The sequence below is a fragment of the Cebus imitator genome, unplaced genomic scaffold (genome assembly GCF_001604975.1).
Source record: "Cebus imitator isolate Cc_AM_T3 unplaced genomic scaffold, Cebus_imitator-1.0 Scaffold97, whole genome shotgun sequence".
NCBI classification, from domain to species: Eukaryota; Metazoa; Chordata; class Mammalia; order Primates; family Cebidae; genus Cebus; species Cebus imitator.
In genome coordinates, this window is record NW_016107412.1 from 2,430,170 (window position 1) to 2,450,943 (window position 20,774).

Below are 20,774 nucleotides of genomic sequence, written 5' to 3' on the forward strand. Positions count from 1 at the left end.
GTATTTTCAGATGACTTTCTTTCACTTAGTAGTAGTTTTAAGTTTTCTCCATATATTTTCATGGCTTGATAGCTTGTTTCTTTTTAGTACTGAATAATATTTCATTATCTCTACATTCCACTGTTATCCATTCACCTACTGTAGGATATCCTGGTTGCTTTCTAGTTTGGCTATTTATGATTCAGGGCAAATTTAAATGACAAATCTGAATTATCCAGACTACAGATTTTTATCAAATTCTGTAGCAATTACAGAAATTTTATGCAGAATACAAAGTATGTGATTAATTGAATTACAAAGACAGATTTTACAAGAGTCTTAGACAATATGACAAATGTTGTTGCCCTGAAATAATTAGAAAAATGACTAGTGCATTGGTACTTCCTGACTTTAAAGTGAAAATATGCATAAAATTTGTTTGAATGTGTTAGAAATTAGCTGAGGCTCACTTAAGCTTACCATATCAAGAGAATGAAAGATAGGGTGAAAAATGGTCAGTAGCAAAGGCAGGTCCAGGGGCCTGGGAAGCAAGGACATCAAGGATAATCTTATATAAACTGTCAGTCTGCTGAGGATATTGCACCTTGCATGGATGAATTTCAACAATTTAAAACTCTTAGGTCTTTGACTCCAGACCCAAATTCCAAAAAGAGAATGGCCTTAATTGGGTGAGGTGGAGTTTTTGGTTGTTTGCTTCGCATGAGGCTAGGGCCAGGTAAGATCCCTAAACTCCTGCTGGATGTGACTGTTGGAGACCAGATTAATTCCTCAAATCAAAATCAGGATGCTGTTAGGAAAGAGTATAAATGCTACTGAGACAAAGCAACAAAGCCCAATGTGGAATGGTGGTATTAATGCCTTTTTATCAGTCCTTTTTTGTTGAGGATTCAGTACTACTCCTGTGACATATACAGATAGCACAGTCCTGAGCAAACATTTGTATTTGCGATGGAAACAACTGAAGTAGCACTGTGGCTTCCATTTCCCAATAAGTAGGTAGTGCACAGGACGAAATCTGATTACCAACACAAAGAGAATAAGGACTTTAACTGATTATAGTTTATTTGTTATTGTCATTTTCACGGCAGAAAAAAAAAGTTTTTACATATTACCTGTTTTTACAGTTCATTTGGGAGTTTTTAGATGTTATTGAATAGTGTTGGCCAAAATTTACACTAAGAAAAGAGACAAATACAATTGGAGATTTTGAGGGCTCTTGCGTGTTTCACAGTGCATCTTAGTTGTTTGGGCTTTCATAACAAAATAGCACACACCTGGTGGTTTAAACAACAGCTTTCTCACAGTTCTGGAGACTGTGTCTGAGATCCACATGCCAGCAGGGTTGGTTCTAGTAAGGGCTCTCTTCTTGGGTTGCTAACGGCTGCCTTCTCATTATGTACTCACATGACCTCTTTGTGCATGGATAGAAAGAGAGGTCTCTGGTATCTCTCCTTATAGGAGAATTAGTCCCATTAGATCAGAACCCCACCCTTGTGATCTCATTCAACTTTATTTCCTTGAAGGCCTCATCTCTAAATAAAGCTACACTTGGAGTTACTGAATTTAGGAGAGAAAAAAATTTATTCAAAAAGACTATTGTTAGAGAGGAGGAGGGGTATTGCATGAGTGAGAGGGACACTGTTGTAATGGAGAGAACTCTCTGCCCAAGAGACCTGCAAGTGTCTCTAAAGGTAAGAAGAAAAAGACTTTCACAGGGAGGAGCAGACAAGAACTGGATGTAGGGAAGTGGGAAGATTGGACAGTAGAACAGAGAATGATTTACCTTATAATCAACACATTCTGGGAGGTGCGTTGAAGGAGGAGTTAGATGTGCTCTCAGGCTGTTTATCATACCATAGCTATTTACCAGAAACGCAAGGCATAGGTAAAATTCAACATTGTCAAGAGTAACAATGAGTGTTGTCTGATTGAAATCTTATATGTTTCAGCATTATAATTAGTCAACATGATTTAAATATGTATAACCTCATTTTGTGTCCAGGCAGCATTACTCTATTTAAAAATACATAAAAATAGTATGCATTTTTATTTTTATTTTTATTTTTGAGGAGGAGTCTAGCTCTGTTGCCCAGGCTGGAGTGCAGTAGCATGATCTCAGCTCACTGCAACCTCTGCCTCCTGGATTCAAGCGATTCTTCTGCCTCAGCCTCCTGAGTAGCTGAGATTACAGGCACACGCCACCATGCCCAGCTAATGTTTGTATTTTTAGTAGGGACAGGGTTTCGTCACATTGGTCGGGCTGGTCTCAAACTCCTGACCTTATGATCCGTCCACCTCAGCCTCCCAAAGTGCTAGGATTTCAGGCCTGAGCTACCACACCCACCCTAGTATGCATTTTGAAACCCAGTATTAAACTACTCAGAAATTATGAAATTATAAAATGTAATATGTAAAAAAATAGAATAGGCTGTATACCCTATTCTAACTGAAAACAACGGCCTAGATTTATTTCATTAAATATTTTTCCAAATATATTTCCAATATATTTCCAAAACAATTTTCCTGTAAGGGAGAAGGGGAAAGAAGGGAGCTGAAAGTTTGTGAAACGTTTTGTATATATTTTGGAAATTCACCCCTTATCAGATATATGTTTGCAAATATTTTCTGTAATCTATTCTGCAGGTCACCTTTCTACTCTACTGATTTTTCCTTTGCTGTGCAGAAGCTGTTTAGTTTGCTGTACTCCCACTTATGTTTTGCTCTTGCTGCCAGTGCTTTTGGTGTTATATCCAAGGAGCCATTGCTGGACCTATCTCAAAAAGTGCTCTATGTTTTCTTCTGAGAGTTTTATGGTTTCAAATATTGCATTCAACTCTTTAATCCATTTTCTTAGGTTTCCTATATGATAATCCAATTTAAAAATAGCAAAGGACTTGAAAAGTCATTTCTCCAAAGACATATGAATGGTAAACAGGTACATGGAAAGTTGTTCAACATTTCTAATAATGAGTGAAATAAAAATCAAAACCAAAAGAGATTTTATCACACAGCTGTTAACATACCAACTGTCAAAAAAAAAAAAAAAAGAAGTTAAGTTTTGGTGAGGGTGTAAAGAAATTGGAACACTTTTACCCTGATGTTGAGAATATAAAATTATGTAACCACTATTTAAAAAATTATGGAGCTTCATCAAAATTAGAAACTAGAACTACCATATGATCCAGCAATCCCAGGTATGTTTGTATGCTCATAAAGATTAAAAGCAGGATCTTGAAGAGATATCTGCACTTCCATGTTTATTGCAGCATTATTTATAATAGCCTCGAAATGGAAACAATACAAATGTCCATCGACAGACGAATGCAGAAAGAAATTGTTGCATATATTTAAAATGAAATATTTTTCTGTCTTAAAAATGAAAACAATCCTGCCATCTTTGATACATACGGATGGACCGGAAAGGCATTATGTTAAGAGAAATATGCCAGGCACAGAAAGACAAATACCGCACAACCTCCCTCGTGTGTCTCTCACCAAGTTGATCTCATAGTAGTAGAGAGTGGAATACAGATCACTAGATTCCTCTAATATAAGGTCTCTAAAATAATCAAAGGTTTAGAAGAAGACAGTGGAATGATTGGTCAGCAGGGATGCAGAGCAAAGACATGGGAATTTTTTAAAGGCATTATGTACTAAACATATTTTAACAGGGTGGCTCTCATGTTAAGTGTTACACAAAAGGTAACAGCAGCAAAACCCAAAGGGTCACAAGGAAGCTTTTGAAAGTGAAAGATATGTTTGTTACCTGAACTGTGATGGCAGACCATGAATGTATGCATTTATCTAAACTCACTAAATAACATACATTATGTGCGTGGTTTTTGGTTTTTGTTTCCAGGTTTTTTTGTTTCTTCGGTTGGTTCGTTGTTGTTGTTGTTGTTGTTGTTGTATGCCTGTTATACCTCAGTAAAGCTGGGGAGGAGAGGAAGATTGTGAAAGATCAGAGCAGCCTTAGCACAAGCTTTTACTTGAAAATGCAAGGCAGGGGAGGACATGCATCGGAAGACTCCCAAAAATATCTAGGAAGGAGGGCAGAGTGTTAATAGGACATTAGCAGAAGAGAGTTGCCCTAAGTTCAGCTAGTTTTGAGAACAGAATAAATGTGTTTATGGGTTACCAGCCATTGTCTGCATTGTGTGGGTATTCAGGAGGGGCACAGAGGAGAAGAAAGGTGACACAGTAATGTGGGAGGGAACACTTGTGGAAACCAGGTTATGTACAGGCCAAGGTGGCAATTCCAATTCCCTCAGGTTATTTTTTTTTTAACAGAACATTGCATTCAGTAACTATTTCTCTCACATTTTAAAATGTAAGAAATATTTTCATGGATTAGAAGGTATTTTTCCCCACATTATAGACTTAAAGTGTCATCAACCCCTATATAGCACCAAGTGGTCATAAATCGCTTATACTTTTCTTGAAATATTAGTCAGCTGTAATATCTTGTTGTAGAATACTGTTACCATAGCACTGTCACCATGAAAACTTTTTATCAAATACAAAACACTGTACATTTCAAAGAAACAATTTAGAAAGTTCATGCTATCAGAGGGGAAGCAGAGAAGAAATTTGTCTTCCATACTGAATTCAAAAGAAGATGGAAAGAAGTAACCTGAACTCTGAAAAGATTTGCCCTCTTTTAAAAGCCATCTATGTCTTGATATACATTTCATAAACGATCAAGCATTTAGTTTCTCCTTTGTGTAAGCTTTAGTCTCTCCTTTGTGCTTTTTTTTTCTTTAACACAGAATGATCTATAAAAATTGACTTATTTTAAAATAACCACAAAATGCCAACGTTTATATAGGTCAGCCTATAATTAATATAAGTTTTAGTTTTTGGTTACATTTCTTGGTTTATTTTGTCAGATTTATACTTCTTGTAAATGGGTACATATTTAATCAGGCATAACAGTGATAAATATAATATGTGTGCCTCTTTTAAATGTGAGGTAGATCATATTACTTTAGTATTTAAAACCCGGCAACAGATTTTTATTTCACTCAGAACAAAGGACAGTGCTCTTACAATCGTAAAAGTCCCCATGTGGCTGGGAGTGGTGGCTCATGCCTATAATCCTAGTCATTCGGGAGGCTGAGGCAGGCAGATCACCTGAGGTCGGGAGTTCAAGACTAGGCTGACCAACATGGAGAAATTTCATTTCTACTAAAAATACAGAATTAGCCTGGCATGATGATGCATGCCTGTAATCCCAGCTACTTGAGAGGCTGAGGCAGGAGAATCACTTGAACCCCGGAGAGAGAGGTTGCAGTGAGCCGAGATCATTCCACTGTCCTCCAGTCTGGGCAACAAGAGTGAAACTCCATCTCAAAAAAAAACAAAAAGTCCCCATGTGATCTGCTATGGCCACACACTACACCAGTAGGACATTTGCACAAGCAGTTAGCAATTCCCTTTTCTTTGAACACTTTTCCTAGAATAGCCACAGCACACATTGTTCCCTAAAGTTTTTGCTCAAATATCAAATTCTCAATCATGCTTTTTCTGAACATTTTTACGAGTTTTATCAATTCATTATCTGTTCTTTGTCTTACCCAATTTGAATGTAAATTCTATGACATCGAAGAACGTATTTTGTTCACTGATACATTCCATGTGTCTAGAACAGTGTCTGGCCAAGGATAGGCATTTAATAAGCATCTGTTGAAGGAATGAATAAATGAAAATTTTCCTACTTAATACTTGCCTGAATTTTGCTATAATTAGCCCTGAATCCAATTTAATTTTTTACATTTTTAAACTATGAGAATATAGATTTATATGAAGACTTTTTTCATCATGAAGTCAGGGAGAGGAAATAGGGAGTTAAAGATATTTTTAAAAAATGTAACTATATTGTTATTTTATTCCCATTATAAAGAAATTCAAGCAATATAATACATGAAGAAGAAAGTTATATAAGGTAGACTCAAAATTAGGGCATCCAGCTCTAAGTATTATTTACATTATATAAACATGTTACGGACATCTTTTTTGATATGTGTGTGTATGATACAAATATTGCAGGTTAGGTAAACATCATTGCAAATTTCTTCTTCTCTGTATGGGGGATCCATATATGTATATATGTGATGAAATCTATGTACATATAGGTAATGAAGAGAGATATAGAAAATACTTAGTATATAGACATAGATGATAAGTGAAAAGATAGATTTTTACAAAATGTGTTCTCATTTAAAAGGTATTAAATTTAGTTTTACATAAATGTATAAGAGAAAGATACAGAAGCAATTAAGATTAGGCTGTATCTCTTTTTAGCATAAGATATACTTTATCCCAAAAGATCTTTAAAAGTTTAACAAAAAATGCTCACAGTGAAGACATTATTGCATGTTTTAAATGATATAATTTGTTTTTAGACTTCTTTTATTTATGATTTCCTGATACCATGAAGGAATTAGTACTGTTATATTTTATTCAACATCTAATTTTTCTTAGTCACATGATTTTGCAGTATTGCACTGAAAAATAGAAAAGGACCCAAGTGCAGTAGGTACGTTTCTTCACTGTAGGATCGCACACAGTTAATCTACGCACATATGAAGGAATTCCTTGGAACATGTCAAATCAATGCCAAAGTGTACGGGAGAAGGCATAAATTGTTAGACCAAAGTATTGGGACAGAAAACCACCTACTGCATCGTATTTAACTATATACTCCTGTTTGCGTTTTGATTTGTGAACTGATGATACTAGTGATAAATATACTTTATTATTAATTCCACAAATTAATTCAAGGCCCTGAATGAGTTTGAGACAAGGAAGAAGCTTATTAATGGAAACATTTAAGTTAAATTAATAATAAAAATAATATTCATTTTATAAAAGTTACTGTGTGCTAGGAACTGTGCAGATTTGTGTAAAAGCTTTTAGTTCATTGAATGCACATAGAACCCCATGTGATACATGATTTCCTTGTTTTTACCTTAAGGAAACAGAAGTGGCCAGGTGTGATGCTCATGCCTGTAATCCCAGCACTTTGAAAGGCTGAGGCGGGGGGATCACTTGAGGTCGAGAATTTGAGACCAACCTGGCCAACATGGTGAAACCTTCTCTCTACTAAAATACAAAAATGAACCAGGTGTGCTGGTGCATGCCTGTAATCCAAGTGTGAGGCAGGAGAATCCATTGAACCCAGGAGGTGGAGGTTGCAGTGAGCCAAGTTTGCCTCATTGTATTCCAGCCTGGGCGACAGAACAAGACTCCATCTCAAAACACAAACAAACAAAAAACCCTGGGACTTTGAGAGCTTAAGATTACTTGTCTAAGGTTATGCAACTGATAAGTAAAGGAAATTAAAACTGAAGCCAAACCTCTGTGCTCTTTAGCGTTGTATCATTATCATTTGTGCCTCCTACAAAATGTCGAAAGTATAATCTTTTTTGACTCCGAGGCCGTTATTATTTTTGTTAAATAAGCATAAATCTCTCATGAAGAAAATCCAAAAGGCACAGTCCAAATGAAGTTAGAGTAGTCTGTGTGTCTCAGTACTTCCATTATCTTCAGGTACCTGGATCTTGTTTTGTATTTTTGAGATGGAGTCTTCCTCTTTCACCCAGGCTGGACGGTAGTGGTGAAATCTCAGCTCACTGTAGCCTCCGCCTCCCGGGTTCAAGGGATTCTCCCGTCTCCTTTCTCAAGTAGCTGGAATTACAGGCATTCAACTATTAACAGGTATTTGCCAAGTGAATTTACTCCTCCTCCTTTTTTCCATGTCATGTTTTCTTTAGTCTGCTTCAAGGACATCATCAGAAAACAAATTGCAAAGCTGAGAGATCAGTGGGTGTGGAGCAGTGACAAAAAAGGAAAAGAATGAATAGCACTTCAATAAGACATACTTCAACAGTGCTGAGTTACAAATATTTATAAATAAACATTGTGCTATAATGGATAGTGTCTCCTGGCACGCACTGGTAGAGCCATTTCCTCCAAAGTTTAGTAACCTCTTTGCTTTTGTAACAAGGACAAACCAAATACATACCAGACTGTAAAGGCAATATATGTTCAATAAAGCAAGAAATATGTCAATTTTGGCATTAGAAGCAAAAGCTTTTTTCTGATGTATCAAAGGACTTAAGAATAGAATGCCCTTTTTCTCCAAATAAACCCTCAAAGTATAGACTCAAAAAGGAAAACTGAGTCTATAAATTTTAGAATATTTATCATATGTAGTAATTAAAATTATTTAAACATCTACAAATAGTGAATTATATGTTCCTAATATTTCTATACTTGGGTTAATAATGTAAGGTTTTTAATAAGGAATGAGACATTCGGGAAATGGTAATAAATCACACTGTCAATTAAAGTCTAGTGATGAGATGGGAAAAATTTCTTATTGATTAATATTGTCTCTACTTTTTAAATGAGTATCAGTAATTTATACGAGATGGCATATGTTGTTTTTATTCACCTAAATAGCATCTGAGATTTGCATGCCGTGTTTTTATCTTAATGTGGTAATCCTGCCATTGCAAAAATAGTTCCACAATCTCCCACTGCTGTGATTCTGTAAGGATTTTTATACCTTTGGGAAAACAGGCATCCTAGCCCTGCTTCTTAGCATATAGCTATGTGTCAAGTGTCACAGACTGTAGTGGGAGATGTAATTTATGACACCAACCATGTGAAGTCAAGAGTTCTAAGACCCCATGACTCCTACAAAGCATAAATAGCTTTGTTTGTACAGCATATTTGGCATTTCCCAGGAGCCATGTAAAAGCTCAAATGGTACCATAAATTCAAAAAGCCTAAAGTTAAATAGGACATGGTTGGTGACCTTTTCTACTTTATTCAGTTTCTAGTAACATTGGGAGCTAAATGCTGAAAAAGAGTTTATATTCAGTAAACATTAACAAAAACCAGGCTGTCATCATTTTTAATTTACTAAATGTCTTTTCCAGTTGAAAGTAATTTTTTTTCTCCCAGAAAGCCCATTGGACTGTCATGTTTGTGCTTTGTTTGATTTATAGGATCTTGGATCGCTATGTTCAGGAACAGATTCCTGGTGCCAAGGTTGTAGTAGAGTCCATTGGAGCTCGCCGGCATGGGGATGCCTTTTCCCTAGAAGATTATACCAAATGTGACTTGACTGTCTATGCTATCGACCCCCAAACCAACAGAGCCATCGACAGAAATGAGCTTTTCAAGTAAGTGCTTTTTGTTATCTGTAACAACTCTCTGGTTACAATAGCAACCATGTGTGATTTTGATTTAAGGCTGTAAGTACTTCAGGTTTTAAACCCACCAAATAGTTGTTGAAAGTGAAGTGAAACTAAACAATACCTAGGGTCCCCATGCCTAAAAGTTTTCAGGTCTAAGTGTAGGCTGCAGTGAGTGATTTCAGAGGGCCAGTTTTCTTTATGGGCATCAGAGGACCTCTTGTACTTATGAACAAGGAACAGCTCCTTGAAATCACCAGCTCCTCTCTCTTGCTCAAGGACTTTGGCTATTTGAGGGGAAAGCACAGATTCTTAAAGTGGCCCTTTGTCTGCAATGATTTTCATATGCTTGCATTTTAAGGAGAAATCCAGCTTTCTTACAGGTCTGCTAAATTAGCAAAAATCGGTATCTTTTTCCTTAACTTAGAGGTGGAGACCAGGTGAAATAATCACTCCCATTTAAGTCCATACCCGATGTGAAATTTCATCCTAGCATGAACTTAAATATTTGAGTTATAAATTCTAAAAGTAAATAAAATACAGAATCTTAAACAAAATCCTGCTACTTATTTTCCTTTGGATGATATTTGAGCATACAAAAAAAAAGAAAATTGGGGCCAGGCGCGGTGGCTCACGCCTGTAATCACAGCACTTTGGGAGGCCGAGGCGGGTGGATCACGAGGTCAAGAGATCGAGACCATCCTGGTCAACATGGTGAAACCCCGTCTCTACTAAAAATACAAAAAATCAGCTGGGCATGGTGGCGCGTGCCTGTAATCCCAGCTACTCAGGAGGCTGAGGCAGGAGAATTGCCTGAACCCAGGAAGCGGAGGTTGCAGTGAGCCGAGATCTTGCACCCCAGCCTGGGTAACAAGAGCAAAACTCCAGCTCAAAAAAAAAAAAAAAAATTGTTAATAGATTTTTCTTTACTCTAGCGACACCTAGTTTTTAGTTAAAAATATATATTGATATACAATAATAGTTTATATGTACAGGTATACACAGTCATTCCAAACTCTATATGCAAAACATCATAATTTCATGATTTAGTTTTTTTGTCTATACTTTCTAAACAGTATATAAATATTTCCATATACACATTTACAAATATATATGTAAATATGTATTTATTCAATTTGTATTCAAATCAAATTCTGAATTTAGTTTGATTTTAAATCTGTTCTTCAACAAAATTCCATCACTTCTACTTTGGCAATAATAAAATAACGATTTAATATCAGCTAAAATTTTTTGAAAGCCATAGTTCTTAAACATGCTATTTATCAATTCATTTTTAATAGATATTTGTGCCATGTGCAAAACAGGATACTGATTGTGGAGGATATATGTATGAATGAAGTAACAGCTTTCACTCTGATGTTACAGCCACCATCAAAATGAAGCAACACTTAGATCTACCTAGCCAATTTTTTGTACATGTTATTAATTTAAAAAGTTGATTTAGGAGTAGGCTTTCAAAGTAATTCTTATATTCTTTCCATTAATTGTCAGAAAATTAACACATTTCTTCTTTATGTGAATCTACCTGCATTCTGTGTTTTTTGCATACATTCGTTTTGTTTTTGAATTTCATAATAGATTGAGTTTAGGGTGTTTTTCTGTAAATATAAAAATATTTATTACATTTAGGCTGACTTTAAATAATAAAATAATGGTGATTAGAATTGGAATTTATCTAGCATACCTTCTAGAGATAAAATATTCGGAAAAAATAGCCACTTGAGTTTCAACTGACACCATGAAATACAAGAGCAACATCCCTCATTCTAAGTTTTTCAAACCTAAATTATATTATAGAGTGTAAAGATATAAATTGAATAAAATAATTATCATAGCTACCAGGAAAGGAAAAAACAGTGAATATATATAAATCATAAAATAAATTTTTATACTGAAGAAAAGATATAGTAGCCATTAAATATTAAAATTTTGCCTTAGTGGTCTTCACCTTGAAGTATTATAGAATGCTTAGAATCACTGCTGTATTTTAAACTCTAGAATTGTTTCTTGAAAGACTTTATAGTAAAATTACATACAGATGCATATACATTGTGTGTGTGTGTGTGTGTGTGTGTGTGTTGGCCAAGGCTGATAATGCCCAAGTATTATTATCTATTCAGTAGTTATGAAAGTTACTGATTATTTAGTTTTTAACACTGAATAAGTGTACCTGATCATTGAGATGCCTGTGCAGGTCAACGGAAGTATTCTCTCAATATCATTTCATCTTAAAATCTAAGCTTCTGAGGATGTTGGAATTATTGAGTCAAAGGATTAGAAATCATACCAATAATCATTCATCCTCAGAGCTTTGATTTGAAAAAAAAAAACAATTTTGACAGTCAAAAATAAAAAAGCTCATAAATGCATAGAGAATAGTGGAATTATTTTTAGTGACATGTTAATAACTTATTTTATTTGGCAAGCTTATTGGTATTTTAATTTTTTATTTTTGGTTACCTGAATTGCTTAGATTTTCTGCAATAATTATATATTACTCTTATCCTGCTTTTTTATCCTTGTACTTCTCAACTTATCGGAGCTGCAATTTTGTTAGTTTGCTTTTGAGTTTTTTGCTTTTTTATTTCTGGAATATTCTCAGGCATTTTTAAAATATTATTTCTTATACACCATTTTCTCTTTATTCCTTTGCTGGGATTCTAATTCCAATTTGATTTTTCTTATAACTTTCAGATGTTCTGTTCTGGCTCGGCCCCCTCCACCCCATCCCCCTGCCCCCCTGGCCGTAGACACACACAGTTTTTCTTTGCATTTTAGTGTGAATAATATTTACTGCCCTATTTTAAAATTCACTAATTCATCTGTGTTAGTCTATTGATGAGCTCACCGAAGAAATTCCTCATCTTGATATCTTTTTTAAAAAGATATTTCTAGCCTTTCTGTTAACATTATTTCTTATTTCCACCACTCTACTGAATTTCTCCATCGCTTCAGGCATGTCTGTGCTTTCTGCTTCTCTGTAATTTATTAATCAGAGTTGAATCAAAGTTCCTGTCTGATAGTTCCAATATCTGGGCTATCTCCATCTGGTTCTGTTACTTTATTTCCAGAACATTGTTGTTTTTTATTGTGTAGCCTTTTTGTGCCCTGCTTGGCTAAATGCCACACATTGTGTGGAAGAACCGTAAGGACTGAGGTAAACAGGGTTTAGACCTGTAAATGGACGTTACAGGCATTTACTCTGTTGAGTAAAGCTATTCAGGAATTACTGGGATTTTGCCACGACAACTATTGCTTCCACTGTGTCAGACATTTCAGATTCTTCTATTGGTGGAATGGTGTCAGCTCATTCTTAGCATAGAGACAGTGCTGTGGGGTTTTCTCAGTCTTCTCACTCAGTCCTCAGCTCTCATTGTTCTCTACATGCCTGTGCCACAGAGGAGGATTCTGTCCACACTCTGATCTGTCCCCGTTTTAGACTGCTCCTTCTTGTTGCTGGGTTCCACTCTTACGGAAGAGTTGGGGCATGGAACAGGGGTTCCTCTGCTCTCCTTGTACAGCTTGGAGGTGTAAGCCCTGGTGTGTGCCTTCTCAAGTTTTTTCCCCCTTCTTTCTTATGCCATCATGGCAGCTACCCTCTGCTTCACATTTACAGAGGGTCTTGGATACAAGAGATGTTCTGCCCCTTCTCAATCCGTAGACCTCTACTTTGTACTGGTGCGGGGTCTTCGGTCTGAGAGGACTTCTTGCTCCTTCCCGGGGGGCAGGGGATTATTGCTTATACCTGTTTTCCAGAAGTGGTACACCTTTGCCTGAGCAACAGGGTTGGGCACACTTACTCCTCCTCCGTCTAACACTTACGGATCTTGTTTCTTATGAGATAAGGGTCTGGGAAATGGCATAGGGGTTTCTGCCTGTGCACCAGACTTAGCTGATTTCTTCCTGTTCCTACACCATGAAGGAGTATTCTCGTGTCCTTCCTTGTCCCCCAATCTGTCTTACAGAAATCTATACAAAAATGTTTTTGAATGAGTGCAGACTCCCCTTGTGTTTGTGGGTTTCTGTAAATCTAGCCTTATTTATTACAATTTTAGCTGTTTATTTGTTTTGTTTTGTTTTTTGTAGAGACAGTGGTCTCACTTTATTGCCCAGGCTGATGTCAAATTCCTGGGCTCAAGAAATCCTTCCCTCAGCCTCCCAAAGTGTTGAGATTACAGGCATAAGCCACTGTGCCCAGCCTATGGCAGACACTCTTAAACTTGTTCTGCCAAGTTGAAACAATATATGGTCTCATCTCACCTTGAGATTGTCCTTATTGTCACTCATTGGAATTTGTTTTTTGGTTCACATTGTGATATCAGCTCAAGGAAATTTACAATTTTAGTATAACCTTGCACTTTTTTTGTGATTTCATCATTGCTGTTAATTGCAATATTCTCTTATGGATTTCTGCGTTCTACACAAAACAGACCACATTACTTTAAAATATAGTTTAACTAAAATTCAAAAATAAGCAAATACATTTTAGCTTCTTTATGTGCCTTATGTCCAGCCTGTTTAAAAACAGTATGTCCAAATAGTAAGAGAAAGTAGAAAAAGACTTTATACTCTACAAACTCCTTTTAAAAGCACGATGTTTAAAGACATGCTTTGACTTTAAATGCATCTGACTACCAAGCTCCGATAAAGCATCTTGTAATCTCCTAAGTCAAGAAAAACACCTACAAATTCAAAATACTGAAAATGCAAAATCAGTGGAATACTAATCATTAGAATCTAGTTAAATAATTATGGAGCTGTGAAGAGAAAATTGTTGATGATCTAACCATGATTTGCTTCATTAAGCAGAACAATATTATACAATGCAATGAATGTGGGTGAATATGTTAACCATTGCCCACTCTTAAACCTAAATTGTGTACCTACAAAGGAAACAGGCAGTTGTTCCTCTACTGTATAGAGTACCGTCTCCTGCTCACCCTTTACTTCTTTCTTTCTATATTCATATGTACATTGCAATATCAAAATCACCATCAAGGTAATCAGTCATGAAGGTGAGGTGCAATCTAGACTGTGGATTATACATTATATGCTGAATGACACAACATTCAGCCCCATATCCATCAATGGAGGCAGAAATACACGTTTCCATGTGTTTGAGAAAATAAGAAGACATGACTTTGGTTTAGGAACTTATCTCATCTCAGGAAAACATAGCAATAATCAGTTCATGTTGACTATGTTCTGGGAAGGGAACTGGATACCTCACTCTTAGAATTCCAAAATATTTGCATGCAGTAACTGAGTATACTGAAGATGAAAATGAAGAGAAAAAACACGTTTCTTTGTAGAAAGCTGGATTGAGACAGATCTGTTTTTCAGGATAAGCAAGCAGTGGAAAAACAGGATCAGAAATAATAAATACTAAAAAATAAAATAAATATGGAAAATCAGGAAATAAACCGATGAACCTGGGAAAATATATAACTGAAAATTTTCTCCCAGAGAAACCACTGGACAGCAGTTTAACATTTTCAGGAGAAAGCAGAATGATGCTGGGCGCTCATGGCTGTAATCTCAGGACTTTGTGAGGCCAAGGCAGGCAGATCACGAGGTCAGGAGTCTGAGATCAGCCTGGCCAACATGGCGAAAACCCATCTCTACTAAAAGTACAAAAATTAGCTGGGTGTAGAGGCAGGCACCTGTAATCCCAGACACTTGGGAGGCTGAGGTAGGAGAATCGCATGAACCTGGGAGGCGGAGGTTGCAGTGAGCCAAGACCACACCATTGCACTCCAGCCTGGGGAACAGAGCAAGACTCCATCTCAAAAAACAAACAAAAAACAAGAAAGCAAGCAAGCAAAATATGAATTAGTGAAATGGTGTGTGTGTGTTTTACATGGCCTGAATCCTTCTCCTGTTTCTGATAAAAGAATCCCACTGTCTCTTGTGAGAATTGCCTCTTTCCTACATGGTGGTAGTCTTTAATCAAGTGCCTTCACCTCAGTCCAACTGGAGTATAGTAGTTAACCCTCTTCTATAGTTTCTTCAGTTTCATTTACCAATGGTACAATAAGCTATTGACAGAAACAGAGAGAAACCCCATTTGTATAACTTTTATTATAGTATAATTCTATGATTGTTCTGTTTTGTTATTATTGTTGTTAATATCTTACTGTGCCTAATTTATAAATTTTATCTCCTAAAATCAATTGAGTACCTGGATTCAACCTTTTCTGTTTTTTAAAATTTATTTATTATGAGTTCTGGAGTGCATGTGCAGATTGCACAGGTTTGTTACATAGGTATACACATGCCATGGTGGTGGTTTGCTGCATCTATCACCCCGTCATCTACATTAGATATTCCTCCTAATGCTATCCCTCCCCAATTCTCCCACTCCTGCTTTTCCTCCCCTAGCCCATCACCCCCTGTTAGATTGTGTCTTCGTTCTCATTCGTTTTGAGGAACATCTTTATTTCTGCCTTCATTTCATTATTTATCCAGTAGTTATTCAGGGGCAGGTTGTTTAGTTTCCATGTAGTTGTGTGGTTTTGAGTGAGTTTCTTAATCCTGAGTTATAATGTGATTGCACTGTGGTATGAGAGACTGTTTGTTACAATTTCCATTCTTTTCTGATATGAGAAGATGTATGAAAATTACATTGACAACATGAAATGTATCCGTTGAAAGCTCAGGCAATATAAAGAAAAAGGAAAAAAGATATAAATAAGGAGATCAAAGTACATTTATAGGATGATTAAAATACAATCTGATAATGACAGGTATTTCAGGGATTAAAACTGTAGTATTTATAACAGAAGAAAAAAACTAGTAAAGAATTAAAGAGTTTATTATAGTACAGCCAAAAATCAATGAAACGATGGCCATGTTACTTTAAATAGTATCTGAATATGTTTCAAAATCACAAACAGAAATAAAAATATCTTATAAAGGAACAAACGTTAGTTAAGCCCTGTGTATCTCACTTGCATGATAAAATGACAAAGGCAATGGAACCAAATTCACTGTTCTTTAAGGGATAATGCTACAACTCAAGAATTTTTACCTAGGCAAGTTGTTGGAAGAAAGATAGTCTAGATCAGGTGTGGGTTTAAAAGTGATCCATCCTTCTAGTAAAAAATTACTTATGACATGACATTGATAAATAGGTGAAAATAAATATCTAAATAATAGAGCTGTTATAGTGTAAAAAGACTAACAAATCTCCCTTTAGAGATTTTGGACATGAAATGCAGGAATCCAATAGAATTTTGATCTGTCAAGTGAACTCCACATTGTAGGGATATAGTCTTCCCTTAAATGAATGATCCTCTTCTGCATCTGATTCTTCCTAGTTCTAATAATACAGTTCCTGTGAAGCAATTCTTGATTTATGCATAATATAGAATCTCTTTCTTTATCTGATAAGTAATTCAAACAAAAAGATTCACTATTCTATTTCTAGTATTCATGAAAATGGCTATGTTATTTTCTTTTAAAGTATATAATAATGAGCTTGGAAAATTGCTACAAAAAGTACATTTTTAATCTACAAAGCATATCTGTTTTTTTTTTAAAGCCAAAAAAGCATTCTAATTGCATCATGTGTGATATGAATTCATTTATGAGATCCATATGTGATGTAATTCATATGTGTAGATACCAGGCAATTCTATTTTTAAGCAATGAATAGTGTGTTAACAGGATTCAAAATCAGCATGGTCACTCTGAAAATTAAAAGTTTCAAAAAGGCGTAAAGTAGACTGAAAAAAGTGTACAAACATGGCCTTGATTATATTTTGATAGTGAAATTTGGGGCCAGTTTTCTTTTTTCCTTTTCTGTACTTTTCAAAATAAGAATGTTATTTTTATATTAAGAAGATCTCAAGAATAATTTTTTCACTTTATATATGTAGTATAATCAATTATATAAAATATTTAATACCACAGCTTCCAAAAAAAAAAGATTAGACTTAAATATGCCAAGATGTTAGCAGCGATTATGGTTGTCTGTAGATCATGAGACTATGAGTAATTAAGTTTTTCTTGAACTATTTTTGTTTTCCAATGTTCTATAGTAAGACATTTGATCTTTATGGTGGTGGTGTAGTAAGAACACAATTGTTGAATCAATATGTAGTGCTTATAAGGGACTGTTCAAAAGTTCCCAAGGAAATGTGAAAAAAAATCACCTGCTAATTGCGGTGTTAAATAAATAAATAACAACTTTTTTCAGCCTCCTAAGATTAGGAACAATTATTCCTTGATTCTCTCACACAGAGCAAGACTCATTGTTGGAATTGCCTTATTCAGAGGAAGGAATTATGTTGACTACCACTTCCTGTCGTTCTTACAACACTGATATACTACCTGCATCATTTATTTAGTCTTTCTTTCCTAGGCAGAAGAGCCTTTTAATGTCTTCACCCTTTGGCCACAAAACATTGTTTTGGTTTGAAACTTGAGGATGTTTATATTTAAGATGGTGTTATGGCAAACAAATACAGAGTTTGAGTCTGAAAACTTAGCTTGGTGCCTTAGGTTTTTTGGTGCCTTAGAGTCGTTTTTATAAATGTATAGCTTTTTGGCCTGCAATAAGTCAGTATTGTAATGTTCCCTTTTTACAGGGCTACTCTAAAGGCCCCAGGGGATAAAATGCATAAATATTATTTTAAACTACAGTATACAATTTAGATATTACATTTTATTCCATCTAAAAACCTTGTTAAATTATTTTAACACAATGATATTAAGCTTAATGATACTGATAGATTTTTTAAGTCTGTAAGCATATCAAGTAAGAGTTATGGTTTTAACTATTTTTTATATTTACATACAGATGTGTAATTTATCTTTATTCCTTATGCTTTTTATATATGCTATTTTTAGTAGTCATGAGACTTCTGACTCAGCTTGTGTTTCAATTAGAGAAGATATTAAGATCTTACAAGAAGAGATTTTATTTTTAAAATGCTCTTTCTCTGCTAACATCATTAATTTTACTATTTATCTAACTATAAAGATTTTTGGATGGCAAACTGCTTGATATCAATAAAGACTTTCAGCCATATTATGGGGAAGGAGGACGCATTCTGGAGATCCGGACTCCAGAGGCAGTGACCAGCATTAAAAAGAGAGGAGAGAGTCTAGGATATACAGAAGGGGCCTTGCTGGCTCTGGCCTTCATCATCATCCTCTGCTGCATTCCTGCCATCTTGGTGGTTTTGGTCAGCTACAGACAGTAAGTATTCAAGGATGGTAAACATGGATAGTTCCTCAGAAGGCATTGCAGAAAATCATCTCTGGTAACATGGCTTTGCATTGTAAAATGGTGATGGTGCAACTACTCTGAGATTGCTTTATCTGTCTTGTGCCAAATGATCTTCTTCGAAAGGAAAACAATTGAAACTCTCAGTATCTTTTTCACAGATGGTCCAGTATCCCTGTGATTCTAATATGGTCTCTTCCAATAGAAATATTACCTTAGTTCCTGTGGGTTGGTTTATGCTCTTCTGTTGCTTAAGAGCCAACTCAGGAGAGAAAGTGGCATGTATCCTGGGGTAAAAGCAGTGGCATGTCTTATGCAGATGATCGCTCTGCCCAGCTCTAAAGGCAGGTCGGTAACCTCTCTACATTATCATGATAGGTTTTTATTCAAACTGTTAAATTTGCCTTTGTGCAAATGATCACAGTGTTAGCAAAAGCACTGTAAAATCATAGCATATAAGATGATGTAATTTTCTATGTGGTTTCTTCCTTCCTGGGTGCTTTGCCAGAGTTTCTAGTGTAATATTTGACAGCATGTTCTGGCTGTGTGGGCTCTTAAATTTTCTGGTTCCTGCAGTGAAGTGCATCCGTTGACAGTATCTATACTTTAAAATTGTACTTAACTTCTCTATAGTAGTCAAGTACTTATCACTAGTTTAAACATCTGTATTTGAAGTAAGTTAGTAATATATTATTTGTCTGACATTAGGTCTGTAGAAGCTTTGTAGTAGGGAGCCACACATTTTAAGTATATTTCTATCAACAATGACTTGAAAAAACATGGGTAGCTGATTAAGAAGTTGCCCTGAGTGTGCCACAAAAAGAAAATAAATAGCAGACAGCTTTAATAAATCATGTAAATTACTTTATGTGATCAACAATAAGAAGTGCTATTCATTTAAACTCTACAGAGGAAGTACTAAAATAGTCCTTATGTATTCTTCTTTTTCTTTTTTTTTGAGATGGAATCTTGCTCTGTTGCCAAAGCTGGAGTGCAGTGGTGCCATCTCAGCTCACTGCAACCTCCGCCTCCAGGTTCAAGGGATTCTCTTGCCTCAGCTTTCTGAGTAGCTGGGATAACAGGCATGCGCCACCACACCTGGATAATTTTTGTATTTTTAGTAGAGATGGGGTTTCATCATGTTGGTCAAGCTAGTCTCGAACTCCTGACCTCATGATCCACCCACTTCAACCTCCCAAAGGGCTGGAATTAGAGGCATAACCCACCACACCCAGCCAATAGTCCTTATGTATTCTTAAACTGTCATCTTTGTTCTCAAACACTGAAAATTTTCTTGTGAATTGAATAAGGTAAGGTAATTCCAACCTGAATATCCAAAAGTATGCCCTGCATGAACTTTGCTATGAATGGAAACTAAAAAGCAAATATGAAAATAAAGTATCATGATTTATTACCCAGAAATGGACCTTCCAATTCTAGCTTCAGTTTCAAAGTGAGGCCAAGAGTATAACCAGGGCTTGCTGCATAACTCCATTCTTTTAATATTTTTCAAGCAGGTCATTACTTGCCAAGTAATTCCAGCCTGAAAATACAGAAATATTTTCTACCACAAAAGCAATGCGAAGTTGCAAATATAGCATTAGGGTTGATATACTGGAGCTTAATATATCCTTAACAAATCAATTGATATGCTAAATCTAAAGCTGATGAACAAACAATATTAATTGTTTTAAATTATTAAGCGATCAACCTGTTATTAATTCTCATGTTAAAATCCATTCCATATTACCAGTTATCCTTGTCCATTTAACTATTTTCCAAAGAGCTTTATTATATCCCGCTAGCAATAAAATCAGCGAGAAAAATTCTTATATTTGGCACACTATGAAATGATTAAAACTGACACATCCTGGATATAATACTTGGTCGTCTGAAATGTAACAAAAACTTGAGATGTTTAATATTTAAAGAAGTTATAGATGCATTATTCTCCTTCAGTATAAGCAGCTTAATATCCTATGAATTTATTTTAGCTACTGATTTTTATAGATGAGCAGAAATAAACAAAGTGAGTTTTTCTCTGCCCATATAGCAAAGTAAAATTCCAATGAAGACCTAACATTTACATTTTTATATTTGCTCGCAAATAAGAATGAATAGCTATTCTTTTATATAATGATGCGCCTTTGAACTTTGCTATGAATGGAAACTAAAAAGCAAATATGAGAAAGTATCATGAACTTATTACCCAAGAGTGAGACCTTCCAACTGCAGCTTTAGCTTCAAAGTGTGGCCAAGAGTACAACCAGGACTTGCTACCTCAGTCCTTTCCTGTAATATTCTTCAAGCAGGAT

General features: G+C 35.6%; 1 protein-coding gene across 10 annotated transcripts in view; it reads left to right on the plus strand.

The window, feature by feature from the left end:
- The window catches only part of PCDH15 (protocadherin related 15), a 1,323,555-nt gene that overhangs the window by 1,280,837 nt on the left and 21,944 nt on the right, over positions 1-20,774 (plus strand). For all 10 annotated transcript variants that reach the window (XM_037741275.1, XM_037741277.1, XM_037741276.1 and 7 more), the window contains 2 exons: positions 9,018-9,194; positions 18,214-18,432. In XM_037741275.1, coding sequence (XP_037597203.1) covers positions 9,018-9,194; positions 18,214-18,432 — 396 coding nt within the window. The remainder of the gene's footprint in view (positions 1-9,017; positions 9,195-18,213; positions 18,433-20,774) is intronic.